The sequence below is a fragment of the Symphalangus syndactylus genome, chromosome 5 (assembly GCF_028878055.3).
Source record: "Symphalangus syndactylus isolate Jambi chromosome 5, NHGRI_mSymSyn1-v2.1_pri, whole genome shotgun sequence".
In the NCBI taxonomy this organism is placed as follows: Eukaryota; Metazoa; Chordata; class Mammalia; order Primates; family Hylobatidae; genus Symphalangus; species Symphalangus syndactylus.
In genome coordinates, this window is record NC_072427.2 from 20,281,718 (window position 1) to 20,307,656 (window position 25,939).

Genomic DNA, 25,939 nt, shown 5'->3' on the forward strand with positions numbered 1-25,939 from the left:
AGAGGCTCAAAGGAGGTAATGCATGCTAAGAGCTTAGCACAGTGCAGGGCACCTAATAAACACCATGCCAATGACAGCTATATTGTAACTGTTGGTGGAAAAGACTCTTTCCTACAGAGGTTTGGTTTTAATATGGCATTTGACTGAAGAAGAGAACCATCTTGCCCAAAATTTACAGAACAAATCAGACATGTAGAAATATGCCTGGGGTCCCTGGAAGGCTCCTTTTGTGATTGGGAGCACCCTACTCCCACTCCATTAATCCCTGGTAATACTTTCCCACTTGCTTCTGACACTTTGGTCAAATCTGTGCCTGAATTCAACTCCCTTTGCAGGAAGAAAAGGAAGCATTAAAAATGGCAACTAGTGTGAGTCTCTGAGGAGGAGGTTTCTATGCTTTGTTGATTTCTCCCCGCTACCCCACAAGTTTGGCCTGAATGAGGAAGACAATAAAAGCTATGCGCACCCCAGAAAGAAGAGACCTAGTGCCTTGATACCCATGGTTATGTGGGATGAGCTTCCTAGGGGAGCCTTCCAAACAACATGGTACCCAAGTGGCAGAGGAGAAGACTGAGTGAGACCCATATGTGGATGAGCCCAGCAGATATCACAAAGATTTTCACATAGTCTAAAGGAAGAAACCAGATATTCCTGACCTTCTGAACAGCTGAATTATGACAGCATCAGATTAGAAGAAGCCTTGTGAATAGGGCAGAAATATAAAGTTCATAGATTGGTAACCAAAGAACATGTTGAGACTGCAGATGTCAGCAGCAAAGGCCTGCACACAATGATAAAAATGAGACATATCCAAGTCATATATATGTCCAAATGGACATGAGATGATTGAGGACAGTCTGTGTTTTTCCATCAACACCCCGGCACTACCATGGCTTCTTAGAACTCAGATGTACCCCAGGAAGTGAGGGAAGAAGAGTGAAATCCCTGGATGAACCGAAGACTCACTAATTTGAGTTAGATTCCTCATAAGACACTGGTTTACATTTCTTGTTTTCTGACATAAATGTAAATTTAAGATGGAGTAAAGTATAATTACAGAAAATAAATTTTTTTGGTCTCTGAGTTTTTTATTTTGAAGTTTTTTACCTACTAGATGAGGGTTCTCAGTAGAATTTAATTGAATTCTACCTTGCAATAAATTCACACCCTGGAGAAGATGTTTCCAAAATGAGAGACATAGAACACTGACCCCCTCCTTCCCCTAAAAAAGGTGATCCCAAAAAAAAAAAAAAAAAAAACCCACAGTTCCCTGATTAAATCAATTTTGGATCAGGGTATACTAAATAACAAATATTCTCAATATGTATTGGCTTTACAAAGGCTCTGAGAAGACTTACAGTAAAGAAACCAGTATTCAATCCAGTATTTCTCAACTTATTGGATGAGAATTTTTTTTCACTGAGATATAATGTATTTCACTCTACAAAATGCTTGGTGTAGAGAGCTTCAGGTGAGAATGGATGATAATGGCATAACTGTAGTGACCCAAGAGAAAAATAATCAGGTGGAACATGAGCCTAAGATTGATGCTGGGATGCAGAAAATATCATGGTTGGGCATGGAAACGTTACTTGCCAAATGATCCCATCTATCCTGGAAATTGGCTGAATTTCTTCTAACATTCTTTCAAGGTCCTCGCTGAGTCACTCCCATAAATGATAGATCTTAATAGTCCCGAATATCTCTAAAGCCTTCATGTCTAACCATCTCCCTTTTTAACTTGATGATTCACTCCACTCCAGCAAACAGAGGCAGGGAGAACAGGCTGAGTTTCATTTTCCAATCATAAAAATACATCTCAAGACTAGCACATGACCATGATGGACTATTATAAGGCCCAGAACTCATGCCAGAAGTTTAACTGTCTGTCTCTTTAGAGACCCTGTCATTTCTGAAATGTTTTCTGAGGATTATATTTATTTATGGTAGATTTGCTATGAGTAAAAAGTATATACCTGAGGGCTTCAGGCAAAAATAACATGAGGTTTTGAGTCTGAAAGATCTGGAATCAAATCTCAACTCTACTATTTCCTAGCATGGTGACCTTGGATAAGGCTCTCAACACATTTTAACTTCCTCGCCTGAAAAAGAGAATAATAATATACCATTCGGGGTTATCATGAGAATTAGAGGAAATGACTCATGGGTGTGGAGGGATGTAAGCCGCGAAGGGATAAAGACATGGTATCATATTTCCAAGGGAGAAGTGACCACTAAACTGAGCTGGAAGCATCATAAAAATACATGTGGGGCAATCTCCAACTCTCCATCTGTTACAAAAGGGGCAGAAGTATCACATAGCACTCTGTACCTGATGGCTCGGGTGCGCTTTCGGGTGTAAGGAGTAATAACCTTGAAAAGCAGTTCCATGGCTCCGTTAATTCCCAGCATGGCTCCCATGGAGACTACGAAAGACAAAAGCACAGTAGTTATGGTCACAGGTGGTTGAGTTAAGGCTCAATACAACTTGGATTGACTCCTTTAAATCTTTAAGGGGCAACCTGATAAACCAGATAGCTCCCTTTCTTTTCCACTCTGGTTGCATGTTCCTCTATAACGTCATTCTGGGGTCTCCCATGACTAAGGTAATGACTTGACTGTGCCCCATCTAGAATGTCAAATGAAGAATCAGTTCTTCCTGCTCAGCAGTAACTAGACTGGGAAGTTTTTGCCTCTTTGGCCAATTGGGTGATTATCAAAACATTGTCATAGATCTGAATGATAGAAAGAAACTCCAAAGAGGTATCTGGTTAGGTAAATACAACTTTTGGATGTTACTCTTGTCTCCAAGGAGGCCCCAGCATCTCTCCAACATTCCCAGTACCCTACTCCACTTAGAACACTTTAGGTAGAGCTCTGCTCATGTCAGAAAGTAAGGGGAGTCCACAGACACTCATCTGTCTTTCCTCCATTGGACTTGTGTTTTTGAGACAAAGACCTATGAATGCCTTGTGCTTTAGGCTAACCTTGATCTGAGAAAAGTGAGTGGGAACAAGAGGTCTTAGAGAAGCAAAGAGAGGGAAACAAGGGTGGCTGATACTGAACGGCTCCAACCCTCAGAAAAGGAAGCTAAATGGAAATCTGAAGACTCCTCATCTCACTACAGTCTCTCAGATAGAGACTGAGGCTGATGTCTTTGCTATTGCAGAGTGCATGTTCCTGGAACATCACCTATGCATATGTCCCTCCTGAGGCTAGTACATGAAGTAATTCCCTGGATCAAAATTCAGAGATTTGGCAACCTAGTCCTGCCCATCAATCTTCCACTCTTGTGGCTACTCACTCAGCTCTTATTTCTGAATTGGGAAAACAGACTAGAGAAAACTCTTGGCAAGTAATTTAAAAAAATTCTGGTATTGAGTAAGGGAGGAGTTAATTTTAAAAGCACTGATTCTAACATGGAAGATTTTAGGCTTGAAATTGGAAGAGGACAACAATAAGAAATCCTCACTGAGTTCACCTTTGTGGATGCCTGTCCGAAGTTAGAGCTCCGGCAGCTCTGTGAACATCCTCATTGGCCATCTGAGAACTTCTAAAGGGTTCATTGGATCTCACAGACCCATTAGGGTTCCAGCCAACATCTTGTGAAGATAGGAGCTGTTTAGAAAGCTTTGCTAGAACATTCAACAGTGGCTAACAATTCATGGAAAAGATAGTAATCCACAGGCTTCTTGAACTCTGCTTGCCTCTCATCAGTAAAGTCAATATATAGAGAGTGACAGTATAATTTTTTTAAATACCTTATGGAAAAGTGAGTTGGTACGATCAACATAGGCTTAGAAGATGAATCAGATAGCCACCTCCTCATACCCACAGGAAAATCCCAGAACTTCTCAGAACTCCAGCTGAAGGAATTATTCTAAATCTCCATAACCATTATATTTAAGGAAGGCAAGTTTTTCAGCCTATTTATGCTTTAGGAAACCAGGAAATGCTTCAAATTTTGCTCTGCTGGCACACTGCAAACGTGGGTGGCACACCTTCTGTCTATTCATTAATGAGAGTTGTCCTTTATACAAAGCCACAGTTCCTCTTTTCCTTTATTAGAGATGGGTGTATACAAACCTTCTCGGCCTTTCCCTAATGCTCTCTGGTTTTCAGGTCAATATATGGGAGATGGGTGAGTAGAGGCTCCGTCTGCAAACAAGGATTCAAGCATCTATCCCATTATTCCCCCAGAAAAACTTTCTTTTTATGAATCCTCCATGTTTATTAAGAGAATTTACCAATGAAAATCAGGTTATTGTGGCCGGGCACAGTGGCTCACACCTATAATCCCGGCGCTTTGGGAGGCTGAGGTGGGTGGATCACCTGAGATCAGGAGTTCAAGACCAGCCTGGCCAACCTGGTGAAACTCCGTCTTTACTAAAAATACAAAAATTAGCCAGGTGTAGTAATCCACACCTGTAATCCCAGCTACTCATGAGGCTAAGGCACAAGAATCATTTGAACCCAGGAGGCAGAGGTTGCAGTGAGCCAAGATTATTCCACTACATTCCAGCCTGGGTGACAGAATGAGACTGTCAAGCAAGCAAGCAAGCAAGCAAGCAAGCAAGCAAGAAAGAAAGAAAGAAGAAAGAAAAGAAAAAAAAGTAGGCATTTTAGTAGTTCTTGGGGTAATTAGAAATAAAAAGTCACGGCCGGGCGCGGTGGCTCACGCTTGTAATCCCAGCACTTTGGGAGGCCGAGGCGGGTGGATCACGAGGTCAGGAGATCGAGACCACAGTGAAACCCCATCTCTACTAAAAAATACAAAAAATTAGCCAGGCGTGGTGGCGGGCGCCTGTAGTCCCAGCTACACTGAGAGGCTGAGGCAGGAGAATGGCGTGAACCCGGGAGGCGGAGCTTGCTGTGAGCCGAGATTGCGCCACTACACTCCAGCCTGGGTGACAGAGCGGGACTCCATCTCAAAAAAAAAAAAAAAGAAAAGAAAAGAAATAAAAAGTCACCTATTAACTCCCCATATCTGTACTCATTCTACTATTTCAAAAGACTAAGGGAAAAGCATAGGGCAGGGAAGATAAATTATCAAGCAGTTGCCATGTGACAAACATGCCCATGAACATTCTCCTATTCACCCCATCTACCAAGTCTATGAGCTCCATTATGGCTAGTTGTGTCCACTCCTAAATTCATACGTTGAAGCCCTAATCTTCAGTCCCTTGGAGTAGGACTATATCTGGAGATAGGGCCTTTAGAGAGGGAATTATGTTAAAATGAGGCCATTAAGGTGGGTCCTAGTCTTATGTGGACTTATGTCCTTATAAGAAGGGAGAATTTGGACACACAAAGAAACATCAAGGATGCCCAAGCATATAAGAGAGACCTTGTGAGGACACAGGGAGCAGACAGCCATCTGGAAGCCAAAGAGAAGGGCCAGTAGAAACCAAACCTGCCGACATCCTGAGCTCCAATTTGTAGCCTTCAAAAATGTGAGGAAAAAAGGGCATGGTGGCTCACGCCTGTAATCCCAGTAATTTGGGAGGCCAGGGTGCGCAGATCACCTGAGATCAGGAGTTCGACACCAGCCTGACCAACATGGTGAAACCCTGTCCCTACTAAAATATAAAAATTAGCCAGGCATGATGGCAGCTCTCTGTGATCCCAGCTACTCGGGAGGCTGAGACAAGAGAATTGCTTGAACCCGGGAGGCAGAGATTACAGCGACCTAAGGTCATACCCGTGCACTCCAGCCTGGGCAACAGAGTGAGACTTCATCTCAAAAAAAAAAAAAGAAAAAAAGTGAGAAAATACATTTCTTTTGTTTAAGCCACACAGACTGTAGTATTTTGTTAAGATACTAAGGCAGCCCTAGCAGAGTAATAGTAATCATTATTACTACTATAATTTTGTAAAGGATGAAACTGAGGTTCAACAGGTTAAGTATTCATGCTTCATGACTCATTAAAAAAAGAATCACAGTCAAACTCAGGTCTTTTTGGCTCTAAGCCCACGTTCTTTCCCCTGTTGACTATATAACCTCTAAATAATTGTCACTTTCATTTCACAGGAAGGGAACTCAGAAAGGAGAAATGAAAGTCTATGCTCATTACATATGAGATAGGAGGTATAGGATCTAATGTATTAATAAAAAGTTTCCATATGGAATAGAATTTAAATGAGTTCTGGAGTTAGAAATTCCACCCTCCTGACTTTTTATCTGTATGAATTCAAGCAATTGCTTCACTTTTTTTTTTAAGACAAGGTCTCACTCTGTCACCCAGGCTGGAGTGCAGGGGCACGATCACTGCTCACTGCAGCTTTGACTTCCTGGGCTCAAGTGATTCTCCTACCTCAGCCTTCCAAGTAGCTGGGACTATAGGCACATGCCACCACATCCAGCTAATTTTTTGTATTTTTAGTAGAGACCAAGCTGGTCTCAAACTCCTGGGCTCAAGTGATCTGACCACTTCATCCTCCCAAAGTGCTAGGATTACAGGCGTGAGCCACCATGCCTGGCCCTGCTTTACTCCTTAAAGTTTCTTTTTCTAAGCTATAAAATTATGGGTCTAAATACAAAATTACTATGATAATTAGAAATAAGTCAAATCAGGAGATAGCAAATAAGTATCAACTGAGCTGTGATGTTCTTAATAATTACCTGGAGGATCCTGTTGAGAAGTATCATGGGTTTTTTTAAAATGGTAAGGGATGTTGCAATCAATGAGTAATTTCAGGAATATGGTAGGGAGATTTGTGATGTGAGAGTCATTCTGCCTAGATATAACACTTGAATGTGACAAGGACTAAATAAAGTCTGCCCTTCTCCTGTCATAGATCTTTTTTACCTTGTGGTACTAATAGAAAAGCCTAGAATGCTGTAATGTGTAACTGCCAAGGAGAAACAATATTGAAGTCCATTTCTAGGAGCAGACTCAAGAGCTCTACCCAGCTAAGGAGAAGATGAAGAAGTAACTTCTCACCTCCACAGCCTCTGGATTGTCAGCTTCTTTTATTTATCTGGCTGGGACCACCGTGTATATCTCTCACCCATGCTTTTCTTCCAACCAGACCCTCATGCAGTTTCCATGTGTCCCAGCCCAGGTTTGGAAGCCATCCCCGAGAGCCACAGTAGAGTCACTCACCACTGGAGGCAAACACACGCAGAGCCCAGAGACAGTGGAGGAGGTTCTGGCCATGGGATAGGTTCTTCCTGGCCAGAATCAGTGTCACATCAAGTGCTTCCAATTCCAGGGCCTTCCGTCCAATCTTTTTATCTAAGAACACACATCAATCTATCTTAGTTGCACTTCACATTGATTCTGGATTGTACAATGAGTGGAGTGGAGGAAGGGGAAGATGGTGAAGGAGAAGGATAATCATAGCCAAAGACATTTTTCAGACCTAGTGACAAATGCTGCTAAATATGTCCCCACTAGAACCAAATGAATCAAAAGAGCTAATTCAGGCTACACATATTTACATGGAAGCTTGTGGGTTGAATAATTCTCAAGACCCTATATTTAGGTTGTCCTCATACATCAACCACAGTTCAACTGGGAATAAAACTTTTCCTTTTTAAGACAATTCTAGAATTAAGAATACTGAATATTATTAATATTAATATAGTTCTTAATATAACATTCAAATGTAATATGTCAACTTGGATTGGATCTTGCTTTGACTATGTCTATAAAAGACAGTTGGGAACATTTGGAGAAATTGGAATGAATATAAATTATGCATGTATTTTTAATTTTATTAGGTTTGTAATAATGGTATTGTGATTATGTAGGGAAATGTCTCTTTTCAAAGAAATGCACTTGAAAGGATTTAGGAAGAAAATGCTAACCTTCAATTTCTCTTAAAATATTTCAGATAAAAATAAATAGGTGAAGAAAATATGGCAAAATGTTAACAATGGTTAGAACTAAGTTTTAGGTATATAACAGGCCATCCTTCTACATGAGAGTTTTCAAAATAAAAAGGCAAAACACATTTTTAAGAAAATAAAATTTTCACCTCCAATATTTCTTTCTTTTTTAAAAAATAATTTAAGTTCTAGGGTACATGTGCACAATGTGCAGTTTTGTTACATATGTATACATGTGCTGTGTTGGTTTGCTGCACCCATCAACCCATCATTTACAGTAGCTATATCTCCTAATTCTATCCCTCCCCCAGCCCCCCACCCCTCTACAGGCCCCGGTGTGTGATGTTCACCACCCTGTATCCAAGTGATCTCATTGTTCGATTCCCACCTATGAGTGGGAACATGCAGTGTTTGGTTTTCTGTCCTTGTGATAGTTTGCTCAGAATGATGGTTTCCAGCTGCATCCATGTCCCTGAAAAGGACATGAACTCATCCTTTTTTATGGCTGCATAGTATTCCATGGTGTATATGTGCCACATTTTCTTAATCCAGTCTATCATTGATGGACATTTGGGTTGGTTCCAAGTCTTTGCTGTTGTCAATGGTGCCGCAATAAACATACGTGTGCATGTGTCTTTATAGTAGCATGATTTACAATCCTTTGGGTATATACTCAGTAATGGGATTGCTGGGTCAAATGGTAATTCTAGTTCTAGATCCTTGAGGAGTCACCACACTGTCTTCCACAATGGTTGAACTAATTTACACTCCCACCAACAGCGTAAAAGCATTCTATTTCTCCACATCCTCTCCAGCACCTGTTGTTTCTAACTGGGGTGAGATGGTATCTCATTGTGGTTTTGGTTTGCATTTCTCTGATGACCAGTGATGATGAGCATTTTTTCATGTGACTGTTGGCTGCATAAATGTCTTCTTTTGAGCAGTGTCTGTTCATACCCTTTGCCCACTTTTTGATGGGGTTGTTTTTTTCTTGTAAATTTGTTTGAGTTCTTTGTAGATTGTGGATATTAGCCCTTTGTCAGATGGGTAGATTGCAAAATTTTTCTCCCATTCTGTAAGTTGCCTGTTCACTCTGATGGTAGTTTTTTTTGCTGTGCAGAAGCTCTTTAGTTTAATTAGATCCCATGTGTCTATTTTGGTTTTTGTTGCCATTGCTTTTGGTGTTTTCGTCATGAAGTCCTTGCCCATGCTTATGTCCTGAATGGTACTGCCTAGGTTTTCTTCTGGGGTTTTTATAGTTTTAGGTCTAACATTTAAGTCTGTAATCCATCTTGAATTAATTTGTTCATAAGATATAAGGAAGGGATCCAGTTTCAGCTTTGTACATATGGCTAGCCAGTTTTCCCAGCACCATTTATTAAATAGGGAATCCTTTCCCCATTTCTTCTTTTTGTCAGGTTTGTCAAAGATCAGATCGATCGTTGTAGATGTGTGGTGTTATTTCTGAGTCCTCTGTTCTGTTCCATTGGTCTATCTGTTTTGGTACCAGTACCATGCTATTTTGGTTACTGCAGGCTTGTAGTAGAGTTTGAAGTCAGGTAGCATGATGTCTCCAGCTTTGTTCTTTTTGCTTAGGATTTTCTTGGCAATGCGGGCTCTTTTTTGGCTCCATATGAACTTTAAAGTAGTTTTTTCCAATTCTGTGAAGAAAGTCATTGGTAGCTTGATGGGGATGGCATTGAAGCTGTAAATTACCTTGGGCAGTATGGCCATTTTCACGATATTGATTTATCGTATTCATGAGCATGGAATGTTCTTCCATTTGTTTGTGTCATCTTTTATCTCGCTGAGCAGTGATTTGTAGGTCTCCTTGAAGAGGTCCTTCACATCCCTTATAAGTTGGATTCCTAGGTATTTTATTCTCTTTGAAGCAATTGTGAAAGGGATTTCACTTATGATTTGGCTATCTGTTTGTCTGTTATTGGTGTATAAGAATGCTTGTGATTTTTGCACATTGATTTTGTATGCTGAGACTTTGCTGAAGTTGCTTATCAGCTTAAGGAGATTTTGGGCTGAGATGATGGGGTTTTCTAGATATACAGTCATGTCATCTGCAAACAGGGACAATTTGACTTCCTCTTTTCCTAATTGAATAGCTTTTATTTCCTTCTCTTGCCTGATTGCCCTGGCGAGAACTTCCAACACTATGTTGAATAGGAGTGGTGAGATAGGGCATCCTTGTCTTGTGCCAGTTTTCAAAGGGAATGCTTCCAGTTTTTTGCCCATTCAGTATGATATTGGCTGTGGGTTTGTCATAAATAGCTCTGATTATTTTGAGATATGTTCCATCGATATCTAGTTTATTGAGAGTTTTTAGCATGAAGGGCTGTTGAATTTTGTTGAAGACTTTTCTGCATCTATTGAGATAATCATGTGGTTTTTGTCATTGGTTCTGTTTATGAGATGGATTATGTTTATTGATTTGTGTATGGTGAACCAGCCTTGCATCCAGGGATGAAGCCAATTTGATTGTGGTGGATAAGCTTTTTGATGTGCTGCTGGATTCAGTTTGCCAGTATTTTATTGAGGATTTTTGCATCGATGTTCATGAGGGATATTGGTCTAAAATCCTTTTTGTTGTGTCTCTGCCAGCATCAGGATGATTTTGACCTCATAAAATGAGTTAGGGACAATTCCCTCTTTTTCTATTGATTGGAATAGTTTCAGACGGAATGGTACCAGCTCCTCATTGTACCTCTGGTAGAATTCGGCTGTGAATCCCTGTGGTCCTGGACTTTTTTTGGTGGGTAGGCTATTAATTGTTGCTTCAATTTCAGAGCCTGTTATTGATCTATTCAGAGATTCAACTTGTTCCTAGTTTAGTCTTGGGAGGGTGAATGTGTCCAGGAATTTATCCATTTCTTCTAGATTTTCTAGTTTATTTCCATAGAGGTGTTTATAGTATTCTCTGATGGTAGTTTCTATTTCTGTGGGATCGGTGGTGATATCCCCTTTATCATTTTTTATTGCATCTATTTGATTCTTCTTTTCTTCTTTATTAGCCTTGCTAGTGGTCTATCAATTTTGTTGATCTTTCAAAAAAAACAGCTCCTGGATTCGTTGATTTTTTGAAGGGTTTTTTGTGTCTCTATCTCTTTCAGTACTGCTCTGATCTTAGTTATTTCTTGCCTTATGTTAGCTTTTGAATTTGTTTGCTCCTGCTTCTCTAGTTCTTTTAATTGTGATGTTAGGATGTTGATTATAGATCTTTCCTGCTTTCTCTTGTGGGCATTTAGTGCTATAAATTTCCCTCTACACACTGCTTTAAATGTGTCCCAGCTATTCTGGTATGTTGTGTCTTTGTTCTCATTGGTTTCAAAGAACATCTTTATTTCTGTCTTCATTTCATTATGTACCCAGTAGTCATTCAGGAGCAGGTTGTTCAGTTTCCATGTAGTTGTGTGGTTTTGAGTGAGTTTCTTAATCCTGAGTTTTAATATCATTGCACTGTGGTCTGAAAGACAGTTTGTTGTGATTTCTGTTCTTTTACATTGGCTGAGGAGTGCTTTACTTCCAATTATGTGGTCTATTTTAGAATAAGTGTGATGTGGTGCTGAGAAGAATATATATTCTGTTGATTTGGGGTGGAGAGTTCTGTAGATGTGTATTAGGTCTGCTTGTTGCAGAGCTGAGTTCAGGTCCTGGATATCTTTTTTAACCTGCTGTCTCGTTGATCTGTCTAATATTGACAGTGGGATGTTAAAGTCTCCCATTATTATTGTGTGGGAGTCCAAGTCTCTTTGTAGGTCTCTAAGGACTTGCTTTATTAATCCGGGAGCTCCTCTATTGGGTGCATATATATTTAGGATAGTTAGCTCTTCTTGTTGAATTGATCCCTTTACCATTATGTAATGGCCTTCTTTGTCTCTTTTGATATTTGTTGGTTTACAGTCTGTTTTATCAGAGACTAGGACTGCAACCCCTGCTTTTTTTTGCTTTCCATTTGTTTGGTAGATCTTCTTCCATCCCTTTATTTTGAGCCTATGTGCATCTTTACATGTGAGATGGGTCTCCTGAATACAGCACTCTGATGGGTTTTGACTCTTTATCCAATTTGCCAGTCTGTGTCTTTTAATTGGAGCATTTAGCCCATTTACATTTAAAGTTAATATTGTTATGTGTAAATTTGATCCTGTCATTATGATGTCAGCTGGTTATTTTGCCCGTTAACTGATATAGTTTCTTCCTAGCATCAATGGTCTTCACAATTTGGCATGTTTCTGCAGTGGGAGGCTGGTACCAGTTGTTTCTTTCCATGTTTAGTGCTTCCTTCAGGAGATCTTGTAAGGCAGGCCTGGTGGTGACAAAATCTCTCAGCATTTGCTTGTCTGTAAAAGATTTTATTTCTCCTTCACTTACGAAGCATAATTTGGCTGGATATGAAATTCTGGGTTGAAAATTCTTTTAAGAATGTTGAATATTGCCCCCACTCTCTCCTGGTTTGCAGGGTTTCTGCCGAGAGATCTGCTGTTAGTCTGATTGGCTTCCCTTTGTGAGTAACCCGACTTTTCTCTCTGGCTGCCCTTAACAGTTTTTCCTTCATTTCAACCTTGGTGAATCTGACACTTATGTGTCTTGGAGTTGCTCTTCTTGAGGAGTATCTTTGTGGCGTTCTCCGTATTTCCCGAATATGAATGCTGGCCTCCCTTGCTAGGTTGGGGAAGTTCTCCTGGATGATATCCTGAAAAGTGTTTTCCAACTTGGTTCCATTCTCCCCATCACTTTCAGGTACACCAGTCAAATGTAGATTTGGTCTTTTCACATTGTCCCATATTTCTTGGAGGCTTTGTTCATTTCTTTTTACTCTTTTTTCTCTAATCTTGTCTTCTCACTTTATTTCATTAATTTGATCTTCAATCACTGATACCCTTTCTTCCATTTGATCGAATTGGCTATTGACGCTTGTGCATGCATCACGAAGTTCTTGCACCATGGTTTTCGGCTCTATCAGGTCATTTAAGATCTTCTCCACACTGTTTATTCTAGTTAGCCATTTGTCTAATCTTTTTTCAAGGTTTTTAGCTTCCTTGCAATAGATTCGAACATCCTCCTTTAGCTCAGAGAAGTTTGTTATTACCGACCTTTTGAAGCCTACTTCTGTCAACTTGTCAGTCATTCTCCATCCAATTTTGTTCTGCTGCGAGTGAGGAGCTGCGATCCTTTGGAAGAGAAGAGATGCTCTGATTTTTAGAATTTTCAGCTTTTCTGCTCTGTATTCTCCCCATCTTTGTGATTTTATCTACCTTTGGTCTTTGATGTTGGTGATCTACAGTTGGGGTTTTGGTGTAGATGATCTTTGTTGATGTTGATGCTATTCCTTTCTGTTTGTTAGCTTTCCTTCTAACAGTCAGGTCCCTCAACTGCAGGTCCGTTGGAGTTTGCTGGAGTTCCACTTCAGACCCTGTTTGCCTGGGTATCACCAGTGGAGGCTGCAGAACAGCAAATATTGCAGAACAGCGAATATTGCTACCTGATCCTTCCTCTGGAAGCTTCGTTCCAGAGGGGCAGCTGCCTACATGAGGTGTCAGTCAGCCCCTACTAGGAGATGTCTCCCAGTTAGGCTACGTGGGGGTCAGAGACACACTTGAGGAGGCAGTCTGTCTGTTCTCAGAGCTCAAACGCCGTGCTGGGAGAATGACTGCTCTCTTCAGAGTTGTCAGACAGCGATGTTTAAGTCTGCAGAAGTTGTCTGCTGCCTTTTGTTCAGCTATGCCTTGCCCATAGAAGTGGAGTCTAGAGGCAGTAGGCCTTGATGAGCTGTGGTGGGCTCTGCACAGTTCAAGCTTCCCGGCTTTGTTTACCTAGTCAGGCCTCAGCAATGGCGGACGCCCCTCCCCAAGTCAGGCTGCCACCTTGCAGATTGATCTCAGACTGCTGTGCTAGCAGTGAGCAAGGCTCCATGGGCGTGGGACCCACCAAGCCAGGCACAGGAGAGAATTACATTGTCTGCAGGTTGCTAACTTTGGGAAAAGTGCAGTATTTAAGCGAGAGTGCCCCATTTTTCCAGGTAGTCTGGCAGAGCTTCCCTCGCCTAGGAAAGGGAAATCCCCCAATCCCTTGTGCTTCTCAGGTGAAGCGACGCCCTGCCCTGCTTCAGCTTGCCTTCTGTGGGCTGCACTTACTGTCCAACCAGTCCCAATGAGATGAACCAGATACCTCAGTTGGAAATGCGGTAATCACCCGTCTTCTGCGTCAATCACGCTGGGAGCTGCAGACTGGAGCTGTTTCTATTGGGCCATCTTGATACGCCCCCTATTGCCCCTCCAATATTTCTAAATTACCGTTCCAAATAACCTGACACCTAGTGTTACAAATAGTCCTCATTATTTTAATAATTAGAAAATAAGCATAAAAAAAGAAATACTTATTTTCTGTTCTTTGTCCCCACTATGATACCTGTCAATGGGTGATGTCTAAATCATCCTGTTTTTGAAAGAATACATCACTATCAGATTTATCGCAAGTAGAAATGAGTAAAACAGAAATAAAATCCTAAACCTGGTTTACTGATATGTACCTCTGGACCAAAGGACACCAGCAAAGAGGATGTAACTAAACCTACATAACCCATTCCCTTCATCATAAAAGAGATATCTATCCCATTCCTTCATGAGCAGCCAACCTCATTTCTTTTCTGTTCAGGTCAGCCCATGGCAACTTGGATGTCAGTGTCAAGGACTATAACTCCTTGATGGCAGAAACTGTGGTGATAGTAATCACTACAATAGTAATATCAAGGTGAATAACTTGGAAATCACTGGCCTGGTGTATCTCTCATCTCTCTCTTTCTCCTATAAAACCTGTATGATCCTAGTTTGCCAGGGCCCTGAACATATGATAAGCATGTGACATGCAATACTTTGTTTAATCCTCACAGTACCCTGGAGTTAAGTAGAGTCATCCCTCAGTGCCCATGTGGGATTGGTTCCAGGATTCCCACAGATTCCAAAATCCACAGATGCTCAAGTCCCTGATATAAAATGGTGTGGGATTTGTATATAATCTACACACATCCTCAGACCTTACATTATCTCTAGATTACTGTAATACTTAATCTAATGTAAATGCTATGTAAATCGTTGTTATACTGTATTGTTTAGGGAATAATGACAAGAAAAAGTGTGTACATGTTTAGTACAGATACAATTTTTTTAAATATTTTCAATCCAAGGTTAACTGAATCCATGGGTGCAGAACCCACAGAAATGGAAGACCAACCGTATAGATAGCTCTATTTTATACATAAGGGCACAATGCTCAGAAAGTTTAAGTACTTTGCCCAAGGTCACACAGCTAATAAGTGTCAGGGCCAGGCTTGAAACCCAGGTCTGACTCTCCAGCTTATACCATTTATGACTGAGGTATATATCAAGTCTCTGTGGTCCTTTCCTGGAGTCCACCTGGCTCACTCTTTGCTTTACTGACTTCTCATTCTTCAAGTTTTAGCTCCAATGTCACCTCGCCTGACCATGCCAGTCTAAAGTAGCATCACTCTTGCTTCCTCTTACAGCCCTCATCATAGTCTGCTATCATCAAGTTATTTGTTGATTTGCTGGCCTTCTCCACTTGAACATAAGTTCCATGAGAGCAAGTCCTTAACTGCCTTGGTCATCATGGTGTTCCTAGTGCCTAAAGCACCTGGCCCTAGGAGACATGCAGTAAATATCTGTTGAATATTCACTGAACGAATTTTATTGATTTTTTCTGGGACACGCTCATGCAGGTGTTGGCAAAAGCCTAGTTCTCCATCATTATCAGCAGAATGTTGAATGGACTCAGAGTGGAGATCCAAATATTGAAAGGAAGAGTGCTCCAGAACCCCTGGGCACTTGGCTGCCACTGATAGCACTGGATATCAAAGGTCGACTTTTCAGAGGATCTGAGCTTCTCAGCTGTGACCTATATAAGACTCAGCACACAATTAGAACTTAACACTTGCGACTCGTTTGCAATGTCTGCATGAGTCCTGAGTACCCATGCTTTTGAAATGTGCTCCAAGAACTTCTAGAGTTTTAGGGAAATGTTTCAGGGTTTTCCTTGGTGAAAGAGAAATGACTCTGGAGCCTAAATGGAAAGAACTCTAGGCCCTTCCTCCATCTTCCCTTCAACTAGGAATGTTCCACTTCTGTGTAACTTGTAATGGATTGAATAGTGGCCCCAAAAAAATCATGTCCACCCAGAAGCTCAGAATGTTATTCTTTTGGGAAATAGAATCTTTGCAGATTTTATTACAAATTGGAGTGGGCCCTAAATCCTATGACTGATGTCCTTACATAAAGAGGAAATGATACAGAGGAGAACACCACGTGAAGATGGAGGCAGAGATTGGAGTGATGCATCTACAGTCCAAGAAACACCAAGGATTTCTGGCAACCCTCAGAGGATAGGGGCATGGAACTGATTCTCCCTCAGAGACTCCAGAAGGAACCAACCCTGCCAACACCTTGATTTTGGACTTCTGACCTCCTAACAGTCTTCTAGTATGTTAAGCTAATCAGTTTGTGGCAATTCGTCATGGCCGCTCTAGGAAACTAGTACACTTATATGATAGACTTTCTTTTTTTAACTTTTATTTTAAGTTCAAGGGTAAATGTGCAGGTTTGTTACATAGGTGAACTTGTGTCATGGGGGTTTCTTGTACAGATTATTTCAGCATCCATGTATTAAGCTAGTATCCATTAGTTATTTTTTCTAATCCTCTCCCTCCTCTTACCCTCCATCCTCTGACAGGCCCAAGTGTGTGTTGTTCCCCTCTGTGTCCATGTGTTCTCATCATTTAGCTCCCACTTGTAAGTGACAGCATGAGGTATTTGGTTTTCTGTTTCTGCTTTAGTTTGCTAAGGATAATGGCCTCCAGCTCCACTCATGTCCCTGCAAAGGACATGATCTTATTCTTTTTTATGGCTGTATAGTATTCCATGGTGTATATGTACCATATTTTCTTTATCCAGTCTAGATGGGCATTTAGGTTGAGTCCATGTCTTTGTAATTGTGAATAGTGCTGCAATGAACAAATGCGTGCAGGTGTCTTTATAATAGAATTATTTATATTCCTTTGGGTATATACCCAGTAATGGGATTGCTGGATCAAATGGTATTTCTGTCTTTAGGTCTTTGAGGAATCACTGTTTTCCACAATGGTTGAACTAACTTATACTACCACCAACAGTGTATAAGTGTTCCTTTTTCTCCACAACCTTGTGATGCAACTTTTAGACATGTTCCGTTTATTTTTAAAATAATTAAAAACTGCATTGGAGTATCTCCCCTCCTTTCCCCCATATGATCCATGCCCCATGTAGCCCATGTTTATTCTGGGCTGTGTCCTGAGCACCATACCTTGGATGAGCTGACATCAAAGTCAACAAAATGGCCTCTCCTATGGGACTGGTCCTGCCATCACCATCAAGGTGTCCAGAACCTCCCTGCCACTTTCTCCCTGTGCTTCTCCACCAAAGCTTCCCAAATTGCACTCATGATAACAACCCTAGAAGTGCCCTTTCAGTCAGCTTTAGGTCTTGGAGTACCAGTACCTCTTAGGCCAACTTTGGCCAGCAGCCGGAAGAGAGGCAGGAGGATGTCATAGTCTGGAGGAGCTGTCCTCGCTGTGTCTACCAGGGTCTGCAGAAGAGCCTCACTGCCACCCTTGCTGATCATGTAGTGAATTCTCCGGTCTGTGCCTGAGGGGAAGCCAGAGGAAAGATGAGCCACAAGTAATAATCCCCATTTTCCTTGGAGCAGAAGACAGACCTCACAGCCACAGACAGAGCAAGAATTAGTTCATTTCAACTACATAAAATTATGTAGTTCTTGAAGCAACCTGTGTTAAAGTTGTACTATCAGTTAAGGAAAGAGGGTTGTGAAATGGGAAATAGTGGAATATTTACGAACCTAGTTGTGTTCAGCTGCAACAGCTGTAACAAATAGAGCTTATCTGAGAGTCTGTTGAATATTCGGTATATGTATGTATACATGTGTGTACATGTATGTAAATATGCATATAAGCTTTTGAATAATCATAGAAGAGAGAATATCAGTATCCCTCTGCTATACATTTGAATCTTCTGTAACAAGGATTGGGATGATGGTCTAATCTGGAATCATTTTATTGATGGCATGATGATTTTCTGATGCTGGCCTTCAGAAACTGATGGGAGAAAATTACAGAAACCACTGGAGTAGTCCCTTGAGAAAGAAACATCCAATCATCCTATCTAGGGAATTTTGAAAGGAGTCTAGAGCTATGACAAACTATTGGTCTTTCTACCTAAGAACAATTTTGAACAGGGATCTCCTCCACCTTGTCCAAGGACAAACTCAAAAGCAACAATTCATTACAACTTGGCCTTGGTTGATTCTCTCTATGCATGGGGCAAAGTTGACTTAACCAAGGTGGCCAACAGGGTGGTACATTATCAAAGACGACCATCTGATTTTTTATTCTAATGAAAAGTAGCATTCTCTGCAAGAGGCACAGTAATCACCACCTTATCAGAGGGAGAACTTCAAGGTTTCATCTTAAGAGTTTCAGACACCTCTGGACACATGTAAGACAGCACTATCCCAGAAGACGAGTGACTTCACTTACACATGCCCCACGCAAAAACTAAATGTAAGTCATCCTGCCAGTGGAGCACAGCACAAACCATGGTAAGACCCCAATATGATGGGTCCCTTCCTCTTGAAACCATAATCCTGAGGATCTATGAGTCTGGAGTGTCATTTATTTCTGATATTCCCTGTTCAGTGTTAATATTTCTTTCTAAAGTAATGAGGCCAGTATAGATAAAAATGCAAATTGAGTGAATGTTGGAATGTTCAAAAATCTCAGTAAGAACTTGAGTGAATAGAAGTATGCTCCAGTTAATCCAGTTGATTCCAATGTAGTCGACTCTGTTATCTTATCTCTGAAAACGTGATGCTTACATGCTTTCAAGTTCAGTCCTGCCTGATATTCCTGCCTCTACTTGAAATAACCAAAGCAGCTTCTGATACTCGGCTCTCTTAAATAGGTCACAGTGGAAGCAAGCAGAGTGAGAAGAGGGATAGAACCACAGAGGGTTACTACTAAATCTAATTTCCTCCTCAGTGCTGGGTGAGAAGACTGAGGAGTGCAAGTACAAACAGTCCAGGTTACTTGGGTCTTATTAACCTTAGAGAAAAAAGATGGGCTAGTGATGCTGCCTCTCATAGGAAACTGAAGCAAGAGCAAACCCCCAGGTCACAGAGGTGCCTGGGAGAGATCACAGCCAGCAGGCTCCACGTCCACCATATGAAAGCATGAGGGCATGGCCTACTCACCAACAGAAAGCAGATCTCCAAGGACCTTGAGGATGGTCAGGATGGACTCCTTGTCCGAGGAGCTCTGCAATGAGAACACAGGCAGCCATATTTAAGAATGCAAGAGGAAGGAGTTGGATGATCAGGGATACACACGGAATGGCAGAGCTCTACTTCCTGCCATGGAGAAAGACTAACTGCAGCAAAAGGACAGGCAAGGGGATTCACTTGGTAAGGGACATTTAGTCTTCAGAATTCGTCTTTGGAGACCTATCTTGTGGTAACATCAGCAAGATGAACAAAAGAATAAGCAATAATTATTTATACAGAAAACAAGGAAGTAAAAGGGGCTTTGTGGGCCAGTATAGCACAGATCTGTTATTTCAGTAGGTTTGGCTTATTTTTATTTTTATTTATTTTTATTTTTATTGCTCTATTGCCCAGGCAGGGGTGCAGTGGTGCGATCTCCACTCACTGCAACCTCCACCTCCTGGGTTCAAGTGGCTCTCCTGCCTCAGCCTCCCGAGTAACTGGGGCTACAGGCGTGTGCCACCACACCTGGCTAGTTTTTTGTGTTTTTAGTAGAGACGAGTTTCCACCGTGTTAGCCAGGATGGTCTCCATCTCCTGACCTCGTTATCCGCCTGCCTCGGCCTCCCAAAGGGATTACAGGCATGAGCCACCACACCCAGCTGGCTTATTTTTAAATACAGCACAGAGGCAGGAAACAGAAATTCACTAAAATGTTCTGATGAAAAGACTTCCCTGACTGACAAGAATGAACTCCTCCTTTTCTCAAGAGAATCCCACGGTGGTGCCAAATCCTATTATGAAAAAACTCTAAAGGATCTCTGCAATGCTTGACACTCTATCCTCTGTTATACAGAAGAGAACCCTGAATTCAGAGACAGTGTGGACTTGCTGAGTCTCCTGAAGTAATACATACAGCAAAGCCAGAAGTACCACTCAGTCCAGGCTCCCAAAATCAGGCCAGTGCTCTTTGCACTGTAAGATATTTGGAGGAGAGGGGATTTTATTTAAGGCAAAGCCTTAATCTTCCCATTTATAAGACTCATGGTCCTCATCTGCTTCAAAGCCCTCAATAATTCCCCATCACATATAGGATAAAGTCATAGCTCATTAACAGAATTTCCAAAGCTCTTTATGATCTTGTCCTTCTTATGTCTTCAGCTTCATTATTCATTACAACACCCCTGCCTGAAATACATGCTTCATCAACATGGAACCCCTTTGAGTTTCCTGCTCAAACCATGCCATTTCATGCCTCTGTAACTTTGATCCCACTCTTCCCTCTTCCTGCAGCACTTTTCCTTACCTCTCAGCCTGGTCAATGCCAGCTCATCCTTCAAGTGTACTCCAGCTCCACGAGATCCTCATCCAACCCCCAAGCTGGGTCTGGAGTCCCTTCTATCTCCACATCACTCTGGGCTCAGCTCTGACATTGCACTTACCACATGGTGTTGGTATCATGGTATAATCTTGCTTCCCACTCCACCCCCACTAGCTATGAAGATATTTAAAGAAGAAATCAAGTTTTGTGTATATCTCTTTCCAGCACCTGGCACAAGGGGTCTTCCATAAAAGGTGGGCAAATATTTGTTGAATGGAACCAAACCGAAACAAAAAGAACCCCAAGGAGACCATGAAGTCCAACATCCCCAAAGGCAGATGGTGCCTACACTTTCTTCAGTCCCAGCTTTAAGACCCCCCAGGGTCTTAAAGAGTTAACATCAAACTTCAAAACCCCAGCCAGGGCCACTTGCTTCAGCACAAAATTTAAGGGGGCATAAAAAAAAACCCACAATAATCAAGATGAATATTTTTACAAATCAAAATTAATTAATTGAAAAAAATCAACTAATTGATTAACACCTGTGGGCGGGTGTTTGAGAAGTACCCCCCTGAGGGTGAAGAACTTGGCATCTGACTGCGCTGTGACTCCGGGAGGGGCACCCACAACATGCACGGGGAATACCAAGACCTGACTACCGGGGCACTGTCACCCAGTGCTACCCAGACGTGGGGTCTCCACACCATGCCCCGCCCACTCCATTTAGATCATGAAGGTGGAGGAGATTGTCCTCAGCAAGTGCCGCCGGCCCACAGTCAAGCAGTTCCACAACTCCAAGAACAAGTTCCCGCTGCCCCACTGGGTCCTGCACTGTCAATGCAAGCTGTGTTTCACCACCAAGAGATCCAACACCTTCTTCTAGGTGCTGGGCCCTCTCACCCAGGTGGGGCCCACTTAAACTCAGGAATGCCCTGGTTCTTTTAAAAAAAAGTCAATTAATGTATTTTTCAATTAATTTTGATTTGTAAATTAGTTGATGAACAAGATATCAAAATTTAACTTTCTAACTCCTATTCTGAGAGGGATGAGACCTCTAGGGATCCCTAGATACTTGATGGGATCCCTAGACACTTACCCAGGAGATTGATTGCGTTTTTAAAAGAGACGGGTTTCCACCATGTTAGCCAGGGCGGTCTTGATTTCCTGACCTCGTTATCTGTCTGCCTCAGCCTCCCAAAGTGATTACAGGCATGAGCCACCACACCCAGCTGGCTTATTTTTAAATACAGCACAGAGGCAAGAAACAGAAATCCACTAAAATGTTCTGATGAAAAGACTTCCCTGACTAACAAGAATGAACTCCTCCTTTTCTCAAAAGAATCCCAGGGTGGTGCCAAATCCTATTATGAAAAAACTCTACGGGATCTCTGCAATGCTTGACACTCTATCCTCTGTTATACAGAAGAGAACCCTGAACTCAGAGACAGTGTGGACTTGCTGAGTCTCCTAGGGATCCCTAGACACTTACCCAGGAGAAAGACTTGGGTTTACTCTAACATCTTCTCCACTGGGAGCTTTGGGCTAACAAGGGCAGTCTTGGCATATGCTTTGCTAATGCCTTTCATCACAGCTGCACTGAATGTTAATAGACAATATCATTCTCTGAATCTCCAAGTCCACACCATCCTCCAGCAACTGTGATATATACGTGTACCAGTGTGGGTGCCTCTCCCTCTGTAGTCTATGAAAAACTAGAAGTAAGAACTGAGGAGCTGTCCAGCAACTCATCTATTATTTGGGGGAATGTTCAGGACTCTAGCCCTTTGAAAGTGGACCCAAAGATGGCTCACGGAAGAAAATGAAGTCTCTGGAATTGGTTTCCTGATCAACACTGACATTTCTGGATAGACCTCTAGCACCGCTCATCTTTCTATGAAGAGGAGGGGCATAAAAGCCTTCGGAAAGGCTGTGCAAATGTTGGATATCTTTTAAAATGCTGAAGTCATTAGTTGATTATAAATCATAAGCAAGGAAAAGGAAAATAGAGAAAATGAGGAGATGAGAAAAACAGGAAGGAGAAAAGGGAAAGAAGAAAACTAATAAGGTAAAAACTGATTAAAGGGGAATAAAAGGTCCAGATATAATTTATTTTCATTCAATGATTCAAGCATTCATCTCGCAAACATTCATTGGGAATCATCTATGTTCCAGCCACCAAGCTAGGCACTGAGGATAAAAATGGATGACAGCACAACCTTCCTTTATGGGGCTCCAGGCCTGGCTGAGATGAACAGCTGGCAGACAGGACCCAAGACAGTAAGGGCTGTGACAAAGTTAAACTGGGAGAAGTAGAGAGAATCCTGGAAAGGAACATTGAACCCAGCCAGATCTATGAATGATAACTCTTGAGAAACCTCTCAGAAGCTAAACAGGGTCAGGCCTGGTTAGTACTTGGATGGGAGACTCTTGAGAAACCAAGTTGAAAGGGGAGAAAAGAGTGTTCCCACTATGATGTAGCCCTGTGTGTTCCAAGGGCAGCATGGCAGAGCATGGGGAGGCTGGGAGATGAATCTGTCTGCAGTATGACCAGAATGAATAAAGCAGATGGTGAAGGGAATTGCACATTATTTGTGGGCAAGAACTAGGTCTTATTCATCTCTCTATTCCCACCTCATGATGTGTAATAGATAATCCATATATTTTATTAAATTAATTTCTCAAGCTAAGGAATGGCCTGCTTTATTACAATGCCCACTGATACTCCCTGAGAACAAGCATTGTCTTCTATACTTCTGTTGTATCTGCCAACAGGGATATAGAACTGGGCATATGGTATATATTAAATCAACATTTAATATACGAATCAATTAAATTGATTTGACCTGTGGCCAACATCATATGCTGCACACACTTCAGCCATTCCTCTGGAGTTGCCTCCGAGAAAACCCCATTTGCTTCAAATACAGGATGGTTGAGTGTTGATGGGGGATGTGGGTCCCTCTCCCCTGCCCAAGGAATGGGCCATGGTTCATCTCCTCTAAGCTTTTTCTCTTTCATGTGGTTGGTTTAGAGGAGGATATGAACCCAGATCAGAAATAGAAAACCTGAGAGGACATCTGCAAGATTTTGGAAAAAATTTTTCTCCAGAAGTTAAAAAAAAAATTTAAAACAAAACACAAAAAATATTTCCTGTGTTTGGACATTGTCGTATGAAGACACAATTTTGGGTCCTCAGTGACTGGTAAGCCACCAGATGAACTCTATGGAGCCCCCAACCTGTGGGCTTTCAGATAAGTGAAATAATGAATATCTTACTTATAAAAGCCACTTTTAGTAAATTCAGATGTGACAGAGAAAAGAAAATTTTACACCTCCACGTGCTCTCTTCCCAAGCACTGTGGTCTTGAAAAATAGGAAAGAAATTGGTTTCACAAACAAACCAGACAGCCAGCTCACCAACAGAATCCTGCCATCCCATACAAACTAAAAGACAGTGTTGTCCTACAGACGTGCAGTTCATAATGCCCTCACTCAGCGCTGAGTCAGAATGGAGCAGCACAAATGGTTTTACTTTAAGTAAAAATTATGGCGATCAGTGGAAAAAAAAATCTCAATTGGCATTAATTTATATACTGCTACATTTACCAATAAATATTTTACACTATTTAGAAGAAACGCAAAGCCATTATCTCACCCACAGTAATAATAAATGAGCAGTTAAAGAAGGCAGGATGTGATGTGCCTTGATTTTCCTTTAATGATCCTTTGAAATGAAACATTGAGTAATCCTCTGTTGTTGAAGACATTCCTATAAAAAAAAAAATGTATCTACCAAGCTTTCAGGGAGACTCAGGGAGTTGGAAGAACAGTGTCTTTCGTAGTCTGTGGGGTTTTGAACTGCAATTTTCTCAAATACTGTTTTGAATGTGTCACTCCCTGCTTTAAAATCTTCTATGTCTCCCTGTTGCCTTCCTCCTCCCAGCTCCTCATCACGGTATGAAAATGACGCCCTTTACATCACTCTGCCTTTGGAGGCTCAGCTGCAGCTACTCCTCCTACCCCAACACTCCACGCCAATGGTACAGAACCAGTTATTATGTACCAAGAGCATCATGGGTACCTCTGCTGTCAAGTCTGGGCTCATGCTGATGCAGGCTTAAGCGTCATTTCTCCCCACTCTTTGTAGCATATGTTAATTCTCAGCTCCAGTTCCTTTTCTTTATGGTTTTCCCAGCTAACCTGCCTTCCCAGACCCCATTACCCACAATTGCCACATATGTCTGCTCATGTTGGGGTCTGCACAACTCCAGGGGTGCTGTTCACGAAGACTACAACGTAATGAGTGCCCCACCAAATGGGGCACTGTGGTGGCCTGGCCTCTCCAAGACCAGAATTATTTGTTCTAATTCGGTGTCCAACAACACTTTGTACATGCCTTTTATTAAAATTCTTACTTGATGCTGGTTATTTTCTTATATCTCTGTTCTCATTGTCTATTATGGGGGTAACAAACTATCCCAAAACTTACTGCCTTAGAACAATGGCCTTTTAATTCTAGCTGTGGGTTTTTTGTGGGTAGGTAAATTTGGCTAGAACTTGGCTGGGAGATTTTCCTGTTTCCCATGGTATTAACTGAGGTCACTGAGTGCCACTCAGCTGGCAGATGCACTAGACTGGAGGGTCTATGTTGGTTTCAATCACATCTGGCACCTTGACAGGTATAGCTAGAAGACTGGGCACACCTGGACTATTCACCAGAATGCCCACATATGTCTTTTTCAGCATAAATAGTCTTAAGGTACCTGGATCTCTTCCATGGCAGCTGGCTTCCCCCAGATCAAGTATTCCACAAGAACTGGGTGAAAGTTGCAAGGCTTCTTTTGTCTTAGCCTCAGAAGGCCAAACATCACTTCTGCCACATTCTATTGATTAATCAAATCAATCTGGACGCTAGTCCAAATTCAAGGGGAGGGGAGTTAGACTCTACCCCTCAACTGGAGGAGTAGAAAAGAATTTTCAGCCACTTTTGATCTCCCACACTCACTTTAGACTGTGAGCTCCTCTAGAGCAAGATTTTTGACTCATTCCTCTTGCTCTCCCCTGATCCTAGCATGGGGTCTTTCACAGAGTAGGCTTTCAGGAAACTATGGAATGATATGAGATGGGATTCAGACTTAATATGCAATCTGACAGAGCCTTGCCATTCCGTTCTCGATGTCAGGATGTAAAGTCCATCCCAGTGAGAACACTGTTACAGAAGTTTACAAGGTGCACAGCTCAATTTTTCTGTCAGTCTAGCAACTGAGCAAGCAAATATAGAGTGCCAACTATGTGTCAGTGTTTTAGTCTGTCTTTTGTGTTGTTATTTTTTAAAGCTTGAGATTGGGTAATTTATAAAGAAAAGAAGTTTATTTGGCTCACGTTCTGCAGGCTGTACAAGAAGCACGGCCCCGGCATCTGCTTTTGGTGAAAGTGTCAGGCTATTTCTGCTCA

General features: G+C 41.7%; 1 protein-coding gene across 1 annotated transcript in view; it reads right to left on the reverse strand.

Moving 5' to 3' along the window:
- The window catches only part of AGBL1 (AGBL carboxypeptidase 1), an 829,700-nt gene that overhangs the window by 750,992 nt on the left and 52,769 nt on the right, over positions 1-25,939 (reverse strand). The window contains exons 2-5 of the mRNA XM_055277333.2: positions 19,157-19,220; positions 17,389-17,535; positions 7,107-7,238; positions 2,333-2,426 (exon numbers count right to left, since the gene is read on the reverse strand). Coding sequence (XP_055133308.2) covers positions 2,333-2,426; positions 7,107-7,238; positions 17,389-17,535; positions 19,157-19,220 — 437 coding nt within the window. The remainder of the gene's footprint in view (positions 1-2,332; positions 2,427-7,106; positions 7,239-17,388; positions 17,536-19,156; positions 19,221-25,939) is intronic.